Source organism: Atractosteus spatula, chromosome 20, assembly GCF_055471065.1.
Source record: "Atractosteus spatula isolate fAtrSpa1 chromosome 20, fAtrSpa1.hap1, whole genome shotgun sequence".
NCBI lineage: Eukaryota > Metazoa > Chordata > Actinopteri > Semionotiformes > Lepisosteidae > Atractosteus > Atractosteus spatula.
In genome coordinates, this window is record NC_142725.1 from 9,109,046 (window position 1) to 9,126,013 (window position 16,968).

Genomic DNA, 16,968 nt, shown 5'->3' on the forward strand with positions numbered 1-16,968 from the left:
GCATGTCCCCGTGTGTCCCATCATCTTCTCCCTCTCCCTGTCTCTGTGTGTCCCTGTGTGTCCCATCATCTTCTCCCTCTCCCTGTCTCTGTGTGTCCCTGTGTGTCCCATCATCTTCTCCCTCTCCCTGTCCCTGCCTGTCCCATCATCTTCTCCCTCTCCCTGTCTCTGTGTGTCCCCGTGTGTCCCATCATCTTCTCCCTCTCCCTGTCTCTGTGTGTCCCATCATCTTCTCCCTCTTCCTGTCTCTGTGTGTCCCCGTGTGTCCCATCATCTTCTCCCTCTCCCTGTCTCTGTGTGTCCCATCATCTTCTCCCTCTCCCTGTCTCTGTGTGTCCCATCATCTTCTCCCTCTCCCTGTCTCAGCCTGTCCCTGCCTGTCCCATCATCTTCTCCCTCTCCCTGTCTCTGTGTGTCCCATCATCTTCTCCCTCTCCCTGTCTCTGTGTGTCCCCGTGTGTCCCATCATCTTCTCCCTCTCCCTGTCTCAGCCTGTCTTGCTCTTGCCTCTCTGCCTCTCTCTCCCTCTGTTTGAGTGCTTCACTCTGCTGCTTTTCTGCCTCTCCTGTCTGTCTTCCTCAGCCTGTGGAGGGGCTTTTGCTTAATAATAATAATTGCTTACACTTATATAGCACTTTTCTGGACACTCCACTCAATATTTTTAGTCTTTGTAAAGGGGGTTTAAGGGTCCAGAGAGCCCCCCTCTCTCCTGCTCTCCCTCTCTGTCAGTGCTCAGTGCAGATAAGGACATTTCCTGCCCGGGTCTGTTGTGTCTACTGGCGACTGGCAGTTCCCCTTGTCCCTCTCCGTTTCTGTATGGCAGAACTGTCCAGTCTCCTGTTCACCCCCCAGCCTCTTCTCACCCTTCTCCCCTGTTCTTAATGCCTCGCTTTCTCTCCCTGTCTCTTCTGCTCTGTGTCATGTAACCCCCTCTTTCAGCCCACCCCTCACCTCCCCCAGTCTCCGATTCTTCAAATCTGTTTCCCACTTCGTTCACCAATGGACAACAATGCAATGCAAAACAAAAAAAAGTGGGAAAGAGACAGATCTCGAGTCCGAGAAGGGAAATGTTGTTCTTTCCTCGTGCTCAGCTCAGTGTCCGTCTGTGTGTGCGTTCATGTGCACGTGAGTGTGTCTGTGAATGGACACTTGCGTCTGTTGTTGGTCTTGGTTGTTGGCTGATTGCGGGAGGTGCGCGCTGTTTCTTGCCCCGGTAAAAGTAAATGAGAGAATGGCGATTTGTTATTCAGCCTGTCATTTTGTTTTTACAAACTGCTAAAACAGACCCAGTCAGGACTCGAATTGCATTTTGTCTGCACAGTGAGCTGTGTCCTTGCAGCCTGCACGGTGAGAGATCACGCCTGTCTCAATGTTAGAAATGTGCACAGTGTGTGAGAATCCTTGGCTCACACTTGATAAAAAAATCACTTTAAACCACACTGCATTCACTGTACTGTTTTGGGGAACAAAATTACAAAGATCCCCAAATAAGCATTTACGCTACCTTGGGGAGATATTCATTTAGCCAGAATCATTTTTACAAAATTAAACAGCTTATGGCTTAATGGCTTACTTAATGGCAATCACAAAGTAATATCTAGAACATTTTCTCTGACATTGTGGAACTGTTGTTTTCTGTGCAAGCTAGGCAAGATCATTTGAAGGAATTTGATTTTCCCCAAGACAGAAGAGGTTTTGATTTTTTTTCCTCAAAGGTTTTTCCCTAAAGGATGTTATTGAACCTGTTGCACTGCTGTCAAAGGGTGAAGAAATGAGATACTGGCCCTCACTGACATCTTGATAGAGATGTCATGGGCAAAGATTTGTTTGATGTGGTTCTCTGGAATGGGTTCTGGTTTTTTTGCAGAATTCAGGAATGCTAGTCAGTTTTATTGAATGAAAATGACATGTTTATGCTGTTACCTGGTAAACGTCACCAAAATGCTCCAAGGCTCTGATGAAATCGACACAGTGGATTTCTTCAAAATGGACAGAGACCCAGAGGGCTTAAGTGCCATGGGTGTGGAAACCGAGAACAGGAGGCACTTCTTTACACAAAGGGTTGTGGGAGTGTGGAACAAGCTATTCGATGCCATGGCTGGATGAGAATCCTGGCTCAATTAACGACTAACAATCAAACATGCCGGATGGTTGGAAAGGCGTCCTTTTGTTTGTAACCTTTCTTATGTTCTTATTTTCTCAAGTGAAGCGAAGAACTGACCTTAACCAGAAACAATCACTCTGGGCTCAGCGTAGACTGTGTGGTCACATGCAGCACTTCGTTTGTTAAGAGTAGTACATTCAATAAACATATCTCAGGAGTCCCTGACTCACTTTTGGTAGGCTGCCAGACAGGGGGTAAGTAATGAGTTTTATTTAAGCTTTACTGTAAGGGTTAACCCCTGGAGCACCTCATGCTTGCCAAGATAATCTGTTGTGTGTGTGTGTGTGTTTCTGTCAGTTTGCCAGTTTTAAACCTGAAAAGGGGAAATTGCCTGTTTACAGGGTTTTTTAGAAAGAGAAAAGGGGAATTTGGGTGCCAGGCCTGGAAAGGTGCCTGACTTTATTTTGAATAGTCAGACATATGGATTTAGGGGTTATAAGATGAAACTAAGAAAGGTTTAAAAAACAAAAGGAGGCTATCTGGTCATCACTGTATGGTACAGCCATATCCCAACATGTGACACAGATGCTCTGCAAAGGCTTGTGGCAACGGCGCAGACGATTATAGGATGTGATTTACCATTAATTGATGAGATTGACATCATCCGCTGTCACAGTAAAGCCCAAGCCATCATCCAGGATCTCCTGTTCTCCCGCCTGTGATTGCCTGCGCTCTGGCAAGCTGTACCGCACTAGGCTTAAGGACAGTGTCCCCCCTACGCCAGTGTGCATCATGAACAGCTCACTGTACCATGCCCCAGATGTCAGTGCACCTTTACACCATGCACCTTTGACTTGGGCTACCATGTATTCAGGGTTATCTTCCATGAATTGGATTGTGTACCGTTCTGTAATGTACGGTCTAGATTGTGTCGTACTGTGTCTAGTCAGCTGTCCCGTGCACGGCCTGAGAGAACAGTGCGAAGAGGAATTCCTGTGTTCCTGTGCTCTCTGCTCTTATTCTGTCCAGCTAGGCCATTTGTTTGCTAGGAGCTGCTTGATCTGTGATGTTGAACGCAGAACTGAAAGACGTGTTGAGCTGGAGAGTGTTTCTGGAGGGAGCTGGCGAAGGCTGGGTGGTCCTGAGCAAGCTGTAGGTGCACATCTGTGCTGCCAGCCCATGTCCAGGTGCCCTCCCTGTAACCCGGACAGCCTGGCGAGGAGAGCATCTTCCTCTAACCAGCCAGTTCTTTGTATTTATTCCCTCACTTTCTGTTCCAGATGAGAAGCCTCCAGTGGAGGAGAAGTGCATCCTGTGCCAGCACCCGGACTGCACAGAGCGACGCCGGGCCACCAAGGTAAGGGGTCAGGGGTCAGAGGTCAAAGGTCAGCTTGACGTTGTGGCAAGGACAGGGAGCTACCCTGACACTGAGTACCCAGTCTGAACAACTGCTGGGCAGGATCATCCACTTTTATTCTCGGGACAGAGCACAGTCTGTGAGCAACCGAAGAAAACAAAGTTTATTTTGCTGTGACATAACTGTTCTTAAATAGAAATAATCAAATTTACCTTACTTCAATTGAGTGTGCAAGAGTGTGCATTTGAAAACTATCCATTGGCTGTAGTGAAGGTTTTTTTTTCTGCACAGTACTGCCAAACAGTGGAAAATGAGAGAGAGAGAGGTTTTTTTCCAGTTAAAAAAAAATGTAAAAAATGAAGCAGACTGTCTGGCCATGGGGGCTGTGAAATGAATTATTATTTTATTGCCTTTGGTTCTAAAATGAGAACAGCCAGTTTAGTTCAAGACGAAAGCAACCTCACTGTACTTTGTTCCTCTGTCTTAGCAGGAATTTTTTTATTGTTATTTTTCTTACTACTCTTTGAAAAAGCTTAAGTGTTCCATCCCTGTGTGTCTGCATAGAATCAGCCAAAGAGGGAGTGAGAGAGAAGGGGGGAGAAAATGCAGATGTAAGTAAAATAGTGTGTGAGGTTGCTGACAAGCACAAAATACAGAAATACTGCCTGGTGAAGGGCGTTGATTTTTTTCTAACGCCCATCCGGCTGGGCATTTGATTTAAGAATATGCTACCCAGCTTTGCCACAATTAAAAATAGCAATCATGGCATGAGCTTTTGGGCGGGGCACAACACAGAGCATAAGTCAGAGCAGGCTTTAACACCACAGGATCAAGATACCTGTGCCTCAAGGTTTGGTGGCAGACGCTGGAGGGGGTGGCTATTTCTTTCATGGACACAGAATTATTGTGGGGTGGGGAGATAGACTCTGTATTTTGCCTGACATTTTTGCTCACTCTGTTTATGTGGTGACATTATGGGATTCCTTCCGATGCATTCTCATTTTTTTCTTGCTTTCCCAACATGTGTAGATGTGATTGGTTAGAAAGACTGTGATTTCTCATTAGCTGAAAAGGATACGTTAAGTGCTCCTTTACTCCGTAGACTGTACTGTTTACTCCATCGGCTGTGCCTTCTCATGCAAGCACTGAGAATGAGGTCTGGTGGGCAGTTTTTACAAAAATGGCTGGTTTTATGATTTGTAGAATTTCACACACTCTTCTTTTATCTTGGAATAATGATGATGCGAATGAATGAATCAAGAACAGTGTCGAAGAGTATTTGCAGAAATGCTTGGTGTAAAGAAAGGGAATTACAAGATATCGTCCTGTGACCCTGTATTGGATAAGGTGCTTAGAAAATGGATGGATCGTATATTTGAACTTGAACTTGAACTTTATTGCCATATGTAACCGGTACTGGTACAATGGAATTCTTACTTACAGAAAGTCTCTCGATTGTAAAACAAGTGTAAAAAAACAAAACAAAGTGCAGACAGTGCATCAAGACAATATAGAAACAAACAGTAGACAATGTGCAAGTAAACATGTAGACAGTTTGAATGTAAACAATACAGACGTGTAAACAATGACTGGAGATGTGCAATAGATAAGAAATCATAATGCGGTGGATGGTGATGGTGTAGGTGTGGTCCGAGGGGGATGGCTAAATGTGTTCACCAGTCTCACTGCTTGTGGATAGAAGCTATTGAAGAATCTAGTGGTAAGTGTCCGTATGCTCTTATATCTCTTGCCTGAGGGCAGTGGGGTGAAGAGCTCATGCCCGGGGTGGTGACTGTCCTCTGTGATGGCCAGAATTCTACCACGGCAGCGGTCCTCATAGAGCTGAGGACATTTGAGCCCGTTCTTAGATAGTCGTTAGGGGCTATTAGGCAAAGGAGTCTTTTTTTTTCCATTAATTCAATATTCCAACATCGTCCGAAATCGTGCAGTGTTTTAATCATCTGTACTTGCAATACTCGTGATACTTAAGCATGAAAGGCTGGTGATATCAAAAAATCCTGTCAACGGAATATGAAATTGATCCAGATTCTGAAAGAAAAGCAGATGTTTAGTCTAGTATAAACATCTGAAGAACTGAGTATTGAGTACATTTTGTCTGATAGGGAGCCAACTGGGATTCGCCAGGTTTTCGAGCCGGTTTTCAGGCAGCGGTGCCCCTTGCTATGGGCGCGAGGTGGACAGACAGCCCCTCCTGCCCACAGGCCTGAGCCCCCCAGGTCTGCCAAGTGCGTCTCAGTCAAAGACCTAGTGAAACAGGTGATCTGACTCCTTGTTTCGAACAGTTAGTCCATTAAAGATCAGAAGAGGAACGGAAATGAAAACGAGAACGGCTCTTCCCTGGGACAGGTTAACGGGACGTGTACGTTCTCCGAAATGCATATTGCCAGGCCTGTTGAGCTAATGTCCCTACCCGGCCGGCACCCGGACCGGCAGTCCTTCCTCCTGCTTCTCTTCCAGGCCCTATGTAAGTATTTTTGAGCTCAAACAAGTTTTTGTTTCGTGTGCGTAAATACAGTATCAGCCAGCAATACATTTCCCTATATTTCCCAAATATATTGGGGCTACACGTACTGAGGCTTGCAACTCTCGGCCGCCTCTTGATTTCAGTCTCTCTTGTAGAAGCTGTTTAGAAACTGAAGTGAGATCTTGAGCTGAGTAAGATCAGAATAAAATATTAGCAGCAGGTCTGGAATGTGAGGCATACTTTCGCAGCTGTTAGGCTTGGGGTGTAATGCACCTTCTCCCAGTCTGCGTGCCTGGCTGTGCAAGAGCTTGCTAACCTCGGTCTTCCTGAAGCCCGTCTGCCACTCTCTGCCCTCTTGAGGTCAGGAGGGGGCTATAATGTAAGGATCTTGCAATGAGGGCGGGATGGGAGAGGGACGAGGGGGGAAAGATAGATAGATACTTTATTGATCCCGTGAGGGAAATTGCAGTGCAACAGCAGCTTAACACACACAACACAGCCACAGTGTAACGAATTATATAATAATAGTACAATACATACAATACAATACAGGAGTTACTCACAGTCCGGACACACAAGAACAAACTAGAACAGAACAGTACACAGAAAATCGTATCACACATATGAATATAAATATAGATGTAGCTATAGATATAAATATAAATGTATTGCACAGGTCCCTGGCATATATTGCACAAAAAGTGGTTGTAAACGGGAAAAAGAAAAAGAAAGAGAACAGATGTAGCATAGATGTGTAGATGTGTTTAGTCCAGTGGGCTGTTTTTAATTGAGTGCAGACTCTCTCTCTCTCTCTCCCCCCATCGCTCTCTCTCTGTGCGTATTCGCCCCGTCGGAGGATCTTATGCAACATTCCTGGCAGTGCGATCAGGAGATTAGAGAGATCAGCACCCTGTACCCACCCGCCTTTCCTGAAGCAGGGAGACGGCATGTTCTCCCCTGGCACACGTACCTGCCGCAGGGGGCTCACAGCCAGGTCCCACCGTGCTTAGGGTGCCCTCTCTGAGCCAGGACTAGCCCATGTGATAGGCCTGAACTGGACGTGCCAGCTTCTTCTGAAAAAGGAGCTGTTGGTCCTGCTTTCCAGAAAGCCCTCACCCCTGGAAATTAACAAATGCAGGTGTCCTGCTTTCTCCTTTTGGGGGAAAAAAAATGGTACCATACCAGCCAGTGGTGAATTGAGGGCATGTCATTGTATTGTTCAAGTGCCCCCAAACAGCTCTTTAATTAGTTCCATTGAGCAGGTTCAGGCTGGTGTTTCTCTCATGTGTGTTTTATCTTTGCCCTCAAAATCCGTTTCAGTTCGGTTTTCTCTGGACGTGGTGCTGCTTGTGCAGCATGCTCTCTGACTGGGCAGCCCGGAGCAGAAGTGCCCGTAAGAGATACCCTGTTGTCAGTTTCAACTGGCTTGGCTTGGCCTTCGTGTTGTAAGGGGGGGGGGCAACGCACAGGAAATCTCAGCCAGGAAATCCAGCCATCACCGCGTCTCTCTGAAAAAAAATATTTTTTTTGCAAACGTGTGGGTTTCTGAAGCTCCTGCTTTGAGAAGTGCTGTAACGACGTGGTTCGGCGAAACGCACGCAGGGCAGATTCTCATGACCTTGGCAACCCGTCGGCTTTTAGGGCTGTTTGAACAAACGAGCCCCTCTGGCCGTGGCTTTCACTGGGGTGAACTGCAGTGATTGAAAAGCACACACTCTTGAAAGGATGTGGTCAGACGTTCAGCATTTTAAAATGTCGCCCATCGTCAGCTGAACGCCTACAGAAAAGAGATGTCAGTTGGACTGCAGGTTTTGTGCTCGTGTTTTAACAGCTGTCTGTCTGTGACGGCTGTAGTTGTTTTATTTCAGAATGTCCTTGCAGATTGAGGCCTCTCAGGTCTTTGTATATTTGAAACGTTGGCTTCATGTTTTGGGTGTTCAGTGGGTTGCCTTCCTTCTTTTGGCGCTCTTGTCCTACACACACAGTGCTACCCAGACGTCTGCAGTAACAGGTACTGGCAGATAGTCACCAGCAGGGGGAAGCAGTGAACCAGGAGAAAAGGGTCTGGTTTTCCAATGCCGTACTCTTCATAACAAGGGTAGTCAAATTACATACCTTCCCGTTCCTTCCATTGGCATGTTTTGAGAAAACCCACTTCTTAATGGCCGATGAATTAATTATTAATTCATTAACTTGGTTTTAGCGGTGCTTATTGGACCTGCTGGTTGCAAACCTTGTTCTAATGCTGTGATGCTCTTCTTTTGTCTCTGAGCACTAGAAAGGCAGTGATCTGAATGAAAGGTGAAGAGTCTCCAAAAATAAGTCAAATAAAAATCCTTAGTCCACTGGGCTGTTTCCTGGAATGCAGAGTCAAACTTGGCTTTCCTCTGTGTCCAGTGGAGAATTGGATTCCTGTTGTCATTCCTTTCCCTGCATTCTGCTGCCTGCCTCTTCTCTTTGCTTTGTGTGTCCTGTCTTTGTGTGCAAAAGCCGTTTCGGTCTCAAACGTTTTTTTCGCTGGCTGGGCGTCTTGTAAATCCCTTCACGCAGAGGCTGTGAGTTGTTTCCTGTTCTCCTTTGTCTTTCGCTGGCCTCCTGCGCCCAGGTTGGGCGGAAACGAGCTCGCAGCCAGTGTCCGTGATGTCATGCTGGTGGTCAAAGAGGAGAAGTGGAAGCAGGTTGCAGGAGATCTTTTCCTGTGCTTTCCTCCTCGCCTCCTTCCTCTGCGTCTCTTGTCTTTCTCCCCCTCTGCCCCTGGCGTCTTCTTCTGTCTCCCTTCGTGCCCCTCCTGCACCGTTTTTCAAGAAGAGAGAAACATTCTCTTCCCTCCTTCCCACTCTCCCTTTTTCCTGCTCATCTCTTGTCTTTAGTTTTCTTCTGTCTGCGTCTTGTTCTCCATTCTCCTCTTCTGCCTCTGTCCCTGTCCCGGTCTTGGTCAGGCAATAGCAGGTTGAGCCCACGCTGTGTCTCTGCCCTGTTGTTGTTTGGACACTGGGTACTGCGAGACACCACACTGAAGGGGTCTGCTAAGCTAAGCCTTCTGGTCCTGCCCAGGAACAAAACCATTCTGAGCTCCCCCTCCCAGAATCCCCCTTTCCAAGAAAGCGCTTAAGATGCCGATGAGATATAAATTCAAAGGCCATAATGAATTCCTTATGGATATTCCCCGAGTCTTCTTCAAAGGGTGGTGTTATTTCTTCATGAAAAAAATTCAAACATGTCTTTTGTTATCACTAAAAGTGATTGCTAGTTTGTTTGATGGCAGCCTTAGCCTGGGTTTGATGATAATCTAAAGGGATTGTCTTTTTTTTTTTAAAGAGGGATTGTCTTTCTCCCAAATCGTTAGTCCCGTCTCCCAGATTGAAATGCTGTGAACAGACCAACACGCTTGGCAGAAGATGCCTTACTAACAGCTGGACACTGGACCGGGCACAGGAGGAGAGACAGGGAACGCACATAGCTCTTCCTTGTGCGGGGCGGGCAGGAAAAACAGGAGAGGAGACAGGCGGGATGAGAGACGAGCCTGAGTGTGCTTTCTTTGTATCGGCTGGCTCCGATGCCAGGCTGGACGGGGAGTGGGTTGTTTGAACAGGTAGCACGATGAGAGAGATGGTTCTGATTCAGTGGTCCCCATGTGGGAGTATTTGAATACGAGGGCTTGGCATTTTTCCTTGTCATTTTAAGGTGGGCGGGCTGATAAGATTACTCTGCCATGCGAGACCCAGGTGCTTTTTAAAATATAAACACCCACACGTCCTCTGTCCGTCCTCGTACCTGCAGTAACACCAGCATGGAGACCCAGGTGGACACGTCGCCAGATGCCGCTGGACATCAGTTAAAAAAGCCACATGGCTTCATGCTCAGGGTAGAAAACTGAATGGGAGGTTATTGCTTCACTCCTCTCCTCAGGCCTGCATGTTTCCTAAACTAGGAAAGTTTCAGACATTAAAGAGGTTTTGACAGACGAGTAACAAAGCCCTTGCAGGGGCAGTGCGAGGTTAGACACACGGTGGCCTATAGATTAGAGTTCCTGCGGGGGTCAAAGGTCGCAGGCAGGTGTGCAGCTTCGTCTCCGTGACAGGGCGCAGCGAGACGGTATGTCCAGCTGCCCGCCGGGAGCCGCTGGGCTGACTCGTGTTTGGCTCGACGGCTTCATCGGAGTCCCTGCAGGGCAGGACGTGGCGTCGCTGCCCCTCTGTGGGAGCCGACGGGGGCAGAATACCCTGGGGCAGGAACAGACAGCACCCGACCGGTCGAGGTGGAGGCATGGGCGTGTAGTATCCATGGCGACGGGTCCCCTCCCAGTACAAACAGCTGCCGGAGGGCAGAGATGGAGGGGGGGGGGGGCGGCTGGGAGTCAGCCGAGGCAGGCTGACCTGCCGGAGTTTTCGTTTTGTCAGTTTAAGTTTTTACCTCCTTTCCCTGAACTTTGTCACTCATGTAGGCAACAGATAGTCAGCTTGGTTAGGAACCCGTCTGGGGAAGAATGGTGGTCGATGTTTGATAATAATTATAACTCCTTACACTTACAGTGTGTTCCCTTGAGCCCGGCTGCTATTGTTTAATATTTTCAGAGGAAATCGGCTGTACCTGAGCTCAATTGGAGTGTCATAGCAATACTTGACAATACTTGACAAGGTGAATACTTATCACATCAGGACCTTTCAGTGTTTTATTGAAGTTGTGTGTAAGACAAAATTTGTTCCACTTTAACATTATCAGTTTCTGTATATCAGTGACAGGAAATCCCATATAAAAGTATTTCTGTATGAGTTTGCAACATAACAAATAGGGGAAAAAATCCGAAGGAGGGTAAAATACTGTATGTTTTGAGGGCACTGTATGTGCAAACACTGCAGCACAGCCCCCTAACACCGAGCTACTGAACACACTGCAGCCCAGCCCCCTAACTCTGAGCAACTGAACACACTGCAGCCCAGCCCCCTAACACTGAGCTACTGCACATACTGCAGCACAGCCCTCTAACTCTGAGCTACTGAATACACTGCAGCCCAGCCCCCTAAGACTGAGCTACTGAACACACTGCAGCACAACCCTCTAACTCTGAGCTTCTGAACACACTGCAGCACAGCCCTCTAACTCTGAGCTTCTGAACACACTGCAGCACAGCCCTCTAACTCTGAGCTACTGAACACACTGCAGCCCAGCCCCCTAAGACTGAGCTACTGCACATACTGCAGCACAGCCCTCTAACTCTGAGCTACTGAGCACACTGCAGCCCAGCCCCCTAAGACTGAGCTACTGCACATACTGCAGCACAACCCTCTAACTCTGAGCTTCTGAACACACTGCAGCCCAGCCCCCTAAGACTGAGCTTCTGAACACACTGCAGCACAGCCCTCTATCTCTGAGCTTCTGAACACACTGCAGCCCAGCCCCCTAAGACTGAGCTTCTGAACACACTGCAGCACAGCCCTCTAACTCTAAGCTTCTGAACACACTGCAGCACAGCCCTCTAACTCTGAGCTTCTGAACACACTGCAGCACAGCCTCTAACACTGAGCTACTGAACACACCCAACCCTCTGACACTGTGACTGTGGCTTAAGAGATGTGTGTGCAGAAGCACTCATGTTTATCTGCTTGCGCATGGTAGAGCACACGAGTTCTGTGAGAGAAAGTTCTTTTCTCCACATGCTGTAGACGTACTAAATCTAAATCTGTCTGCACAATACATTATTTTGATCAATACATTTTTTAACCTTTTTTATTGCCGTTATATAACAAGTAGCACAATAAATATGGCTTAGAAGGACATGTTAATGTCTCACAACTAAAAATAACTGAAGGCCTGTGCCAGTGCGGTGGCTTCTGAATTACCAGATGGCCAGATGAAAATGCTGTTGCGTAACGAGCTGCACAGTGTTTTGCTGTCTGAAATGACTCCATTCTTGGGATTATGCTGAAGACCACTCTCTGTTCTCTCTTTCTCTTCCCTGTTGGCTTGACATCCACCAATAGACCATTTGTTCTCTAAACTTGGTATCAGCACCCCTGATCACGGCCGCTTGTGGGCCGCTCTCCGCAGTCGCATTCTCTCCTGTGTAAAAGCCGTGCCCTGTGACGATGGTGGAATTTGGCAATACTGTTTTGTTCAATCTTTTTTCTTACAAAAACAAATGTGTTCGCCGCACTCAGTCCTTGCTTTCACAATTATCCCTCTGTAGGAAGTTACCAAAACAAACAGCTCCTCCTCTGGCTCATTAATGACATAGTGTACAGACACAGGTGGGAATTAAAGTGACTCTCGCACTCCCATATAAACATTCCTGGATTTTCTTGGGTGTCGTTTCAGGCCCCTGTTCACTGAACCAAGAAACCAAGAAGAAGAGCTAGCTCTTAATCTATCTGGAAAAGAGATAGCTCCTAATCCTGCCAAATGTGCTTGAACTGCACATGGTGAAAACATTTCCAATGAAGGATCTTATTGAGTTAAAGGGTTGATTAATGCCTCAGCTGGAAAAGAGGAGACAGAGTCCTCTAACTGGGAATATGAAGCACATTATTGTGCCCTGTTTTATCCCCTTTACTTAAAACACCAGCATGGTGCTCAATATGAAAAGTGCTGTATTTGCTGTATAATATATTTGCTAATCTGAGGCCGTTTGAGTTGGGTCTTCAATGTTCATTAGGCACTATTAGCTTTTATTTTTTCGTAGAGTCAAGAAACTCAGCAATGGGCCAAAACCAGGCAGTATTTAATCATCTGGACACGCAATACTTTAATTGCAATTAAAGTATTTGAATTAATTTACAATTAAGAATGAAAGGCTGATGATATCAAAAGTTTCTGTCAACAGCATATGCAATCAGCCTAGACTCTAAAAGAAAAGCAGTGTTTGTACTGGAATAAACTTTTAAGTACTTTTTCCCCCTCTTACATTTCACATGAGGAATCTTGCCTGTTTTATATAAACAGTTTTCTCAAGTGTAAACTGACTTTTGCCGTGTGGTTCAGGCTAGCATGAGGGTGACACTGTAGGAGCAAAACTGTGGGTTCAACCTAATTGTGAACCCGACCACTCCAGAAAGGCCCTGCTGTCTTTCACTTATGTTGTGCATCTTCCTCGCTTCTGCAGCGCTTTTGCTTCCAGAGCTGCAGCTCTTTCCAGGGTTTTGCAATGATTGTCTTCCGGGCCCTGTCCTGCCCTTGTGCTGTGAGTCACCGCATTGGGAGCTGAGGGGATTAGCTGCACACCAGGTGCAGGCAGCAGGGCGGCGCTATGCCCGCGCGGAGCCCGTGGGACCCTGCGCTGGGTGCTCAGCCAATCGGGGAGGAGATCCAGCCCTCACGCCCAGGGGCTGATGACGGAGCCGGCGCGTGGCGATGAGGCTCGGCTGCCGGCATGCCGCGGCAGGCTCTCCGCGCCGCGAGCCTCGCCTCTGATCGCTGCCTTTTCCTGCCCGCCCTCAGCGGGAAGGTTCCGGAGGCAGGCCAGGGAGAATACGTGTCTGAGTCATTTCTCAGAAGCAGCCTCAGGTGCGACGTGGTGTGCCTGTTATTTCTGGAAATATCGAACTGTCCTCTCCAGAGCGGGTTCAAGAAGTTCATTTTTAGTTACAAATCACTTAGTGGGAGTGAGGGAGTGGTAAAAAGTATGAAAGGGCAGCCTGGCCTCTGTGGGAGTTTAAGACCATCATTTAAGAGTTAAACTGTTCCTCTTACTGCTATTCTCCTAGAAGTCAGGCCGGGAGGAGAGTGATTCTTCCTTCACCTGACTGACCCCACATTTCCACCAATTTTATTTCCTTGCTATACAAACCTCGGGATGTCCCCCCCAACACCGTATGTCCGTTTGGTGAACAGATATGACACGGTACACATGGTGGCCATGATATCGGCTATCGACTCGGAGATTTCGTGGTGTTTGTTTTAGCCACGATTTTCAATTTAATTTTGGGCGTGAAATCACAGAAGAAAATAAGAAAAGATAATGCAGTGCCTAAGTTAAAAGATTATTATTTCTCTGTCCTGGAAGTATATTTCTGCTGGTCTGGATAGTTGAGATATTTGTTGACATTCTTTTGACAGTATACTTCTCTTTTTTAAGTGGTAATCAAAAAGCCGCCTGGCTCTGGTAATAGTCATCCTGTTGGCATAGGGCACCAGTCCCTCACAGGACACAAGGCAGGACCAGACCCTGGACAGGACACCAGTCCCTCACAGGACACAAGGCAGGACCACACCCTGGACAGGACACCAGTCCCTCACAGGACACAAGGCAGGACCACACCCTGGACAGGACACCAGTGCCTCACAGGACACAAGGCAGGACCACACCCTGGACAGGACACCAGTCCCCCACAGGACACAAGGCAGGACCACACCCTGGACAGGACACCAGTCCCTCACAGGACACAAGGCAGGACCACACCCTGGACAGGACACCAGTCCCTCACAGGACACAAGGCAGGACCACACCCTGGACAGGACACAAGGCAGGACCACACCCTGGACAGGACACCAGTCCCTCACAAGCCATTCACACACAAGCAGACAAAAACAATTTAGAGACAATAACAATAATAAACTAGCCCACACTGTGTTAGGAAGGCGGTCCCATTGCATCATAATCATGTGCTCACACATTAGCTTCTGTCCAAATAATTCCGTTTTCCCACTGGGTTCTCCTGTTTACTGATTGCTCCCCATTTATCTCCCCTGCAGATTTTTTGGGTCTTCTCTTTGACTTTCATTCTAGGTGAAATGTTTTTGTATTTCTCTGTAGATCCTTGCCCAAGCTGAGCGGTGCCATCTTCTTCAGATGTAACCCATCTCATCTGTCGTTAACTGATATCGTTGGTCATGTTATTAGCGTGCTTGGGATATTTTTTTTGTCCATAGCCAACAAGGAAAATATAGACTTAAAGCAAATACGTAACTTGTAACCCAATCCCCTTCAAAACCCGTCCCTAGCCTCACCAAGTATGTAGGGTTTTCACTTCAGTGACTGGACAAGGGAGAAGCTCCTCTGTTGTTTCATTCATGTTTCTCACCTGTGGGATTGTAAGGGGTGTGTTGATACTGGGGTGGAGTTTTCCCAAATCGAGGAACAGTGAAACGGAAAGCCATTTAAGTGAAGGCAGGTCGTTTTAAAAAAACAAAAACTGGGCTCATCCGTTTGGGGCGCGCGGAGCGTGGCCGCAACCTGCCCTCGAATGACTTCATTGATCTTTCTTTCTCTGCTAATTAACCCGGTCAGGCTGTGGACCCTGTTCAAAAGCAGAACCTCTCTTTGTTTCAAAGGTAACGGCAGGTCTTTAGTAGGGGGAGGGGGGGTAAAATCCTTGGACTGCAGCTGGCAGCCAAAAATCACTTTGCAGTCTCGCATGTGAAAGTGCAATTGGTGTGGCTACAAGCCAGTACAGAATAACTAATCTAAATGCTATGTCTGAAAACTGCCTCTGCCCAGAGCTTTCCTTTTGATATGCTGCCAGCGAGGAAACGTTTTGGGTCTGCACACTGCTCAGTCCACACTTCGCGGGGAGATGATGCATCAAGGTGGTGGGAACGTGTGTGCGAGCCTGGTTGCGCTGGGACGGTGATCACGGCTAGAAAGAAGGGTTCAAGTTTAGGCCTCGACAAAAACGGTCGTTGCAGAGAAAGAAAAGAAATCCAGGCACCTTGGACCAAACACTAGAAGGAGATTGTTTGAAACTAGTTGTTTCTTGCCCGTTAAATTATGTCAATGTTGTTAGATTTATTTCTTCTGAAAAAAAAAATCTTTAGTTGCTAAATAGACTTCTTTGAATAGCTGCCAGTTTTTTTTCCCCATTTCCTTAGAAGGCTGTGGGATGTTATGTTGCACACGGTGAGCTGGAACTGAAACCGCAGGCTTTTACAGGTTCAGCTGTTTTGAAAGAGGGGGGACTGTTCCCTCTGCAGTTTTCTTGCGATCTGCAGCTGCGATTGGACTCTGTCTAGGAGTCTTTATTTTTGGAGGGGAGATGGCGGTGATAGCGGGGTAGTAAATTCAGCTGCATGAACGGAGAAACATAAAATAATTCCAAGGAACGGGGTGCCATCCTCCAGGCATCCACTTTTCCATAAATAAAAAAGTCAATATACGATTTCTAGACCCAGTGTTGGACCCTGATACGAGTCTAATTCTGAAATCGTTTATTCACTTGACTCCCTGAACTACCACAGGCTACCATGAATTCGTGTTCTACATAAGTTAGGAGGTATCACTGGTAAACACAGTATGTTTAAGCAATACTTATGACATGCCTAATAACTGTGTGCTGTCTAATAGGATTAATACAGCTTTCATGCTGATCTGCTGCATTACTTTGTTGTTACACTGATACTGTTAATTATCAATTACCAAAGACACTGGTTGTAGCAACATTGTGCAATGGATTGGAAAGGCTGTGAGGAGAATAGTCCTGATGCAGGACAAGAATGTCCAGGAGAGTGATCACTGTGCAGGTCTCATAGGCCACATTAAAGGGTGTTATAAACCTCAAAATATAATATTGAATGCTTATGTACTTGTATGGATTGCCAAATAGTTAAAACCTGGTTAGTTTTTTAAAAAATCAATTGCATTTATTAAAAAAAAATACAATTTAAAAATAAATTGCAATTGCATAAATTGCATCTAAAAATAAATTGCATTCTAGAAGAATTGGCGGCAAAATAAAAAAATTCTTTCTGAAAGGGCCAAATACATCATTAGCACCTAACCTTGTGACCTCAATCGCAGACGCAACCAATCTAATTAGTCAAGCTGAAGAATAAAGAAAACAAGTGACAACAACAGGGTACCAATCCTCATTACCAACTTCATCCAAACCAGATTATATCTTTTGGTGATCCTGACAAATAATAAATTGCAGTTTTTTGGTTATTATCTCTTTTAAGCGGTCAGTGAGCACAGAGCTGGGAAATACTGGCAGTATCCTCTAAGTAAGCTTATAGGCTGTTTATTAAAATCAAGTCATTCAGAGCTCAGCTGGAGCAGAAAGCAGAAGATTCAATGACTCCTTTACCTGGGCT

The 16,968-nt window shown here is 46.6% G+C and overlaps 1 protein-coding gene across 1 annotated transcript in view; it reads left to right on the top strand.

The window, feature by feature from the left end:
* Positions 1-16,968, top strand: part of LOC148817493 (pleckstrin homology domain-containing family G member 5-like) — a 99,269-nt gene that overhangs the window by 22,413 nt on the left and 59,888 nt on the right. The window contains exon 2 of the mRNA XM_088938259.1: positions 3,385-3,461. Coding sequence (XP_088794385.1) covers positions 3,385-3,461 — 77 coding nt within the window. The remainder of the gene's footprint in view (positions 1-3,384; positions 3,462-16,968) is intronic.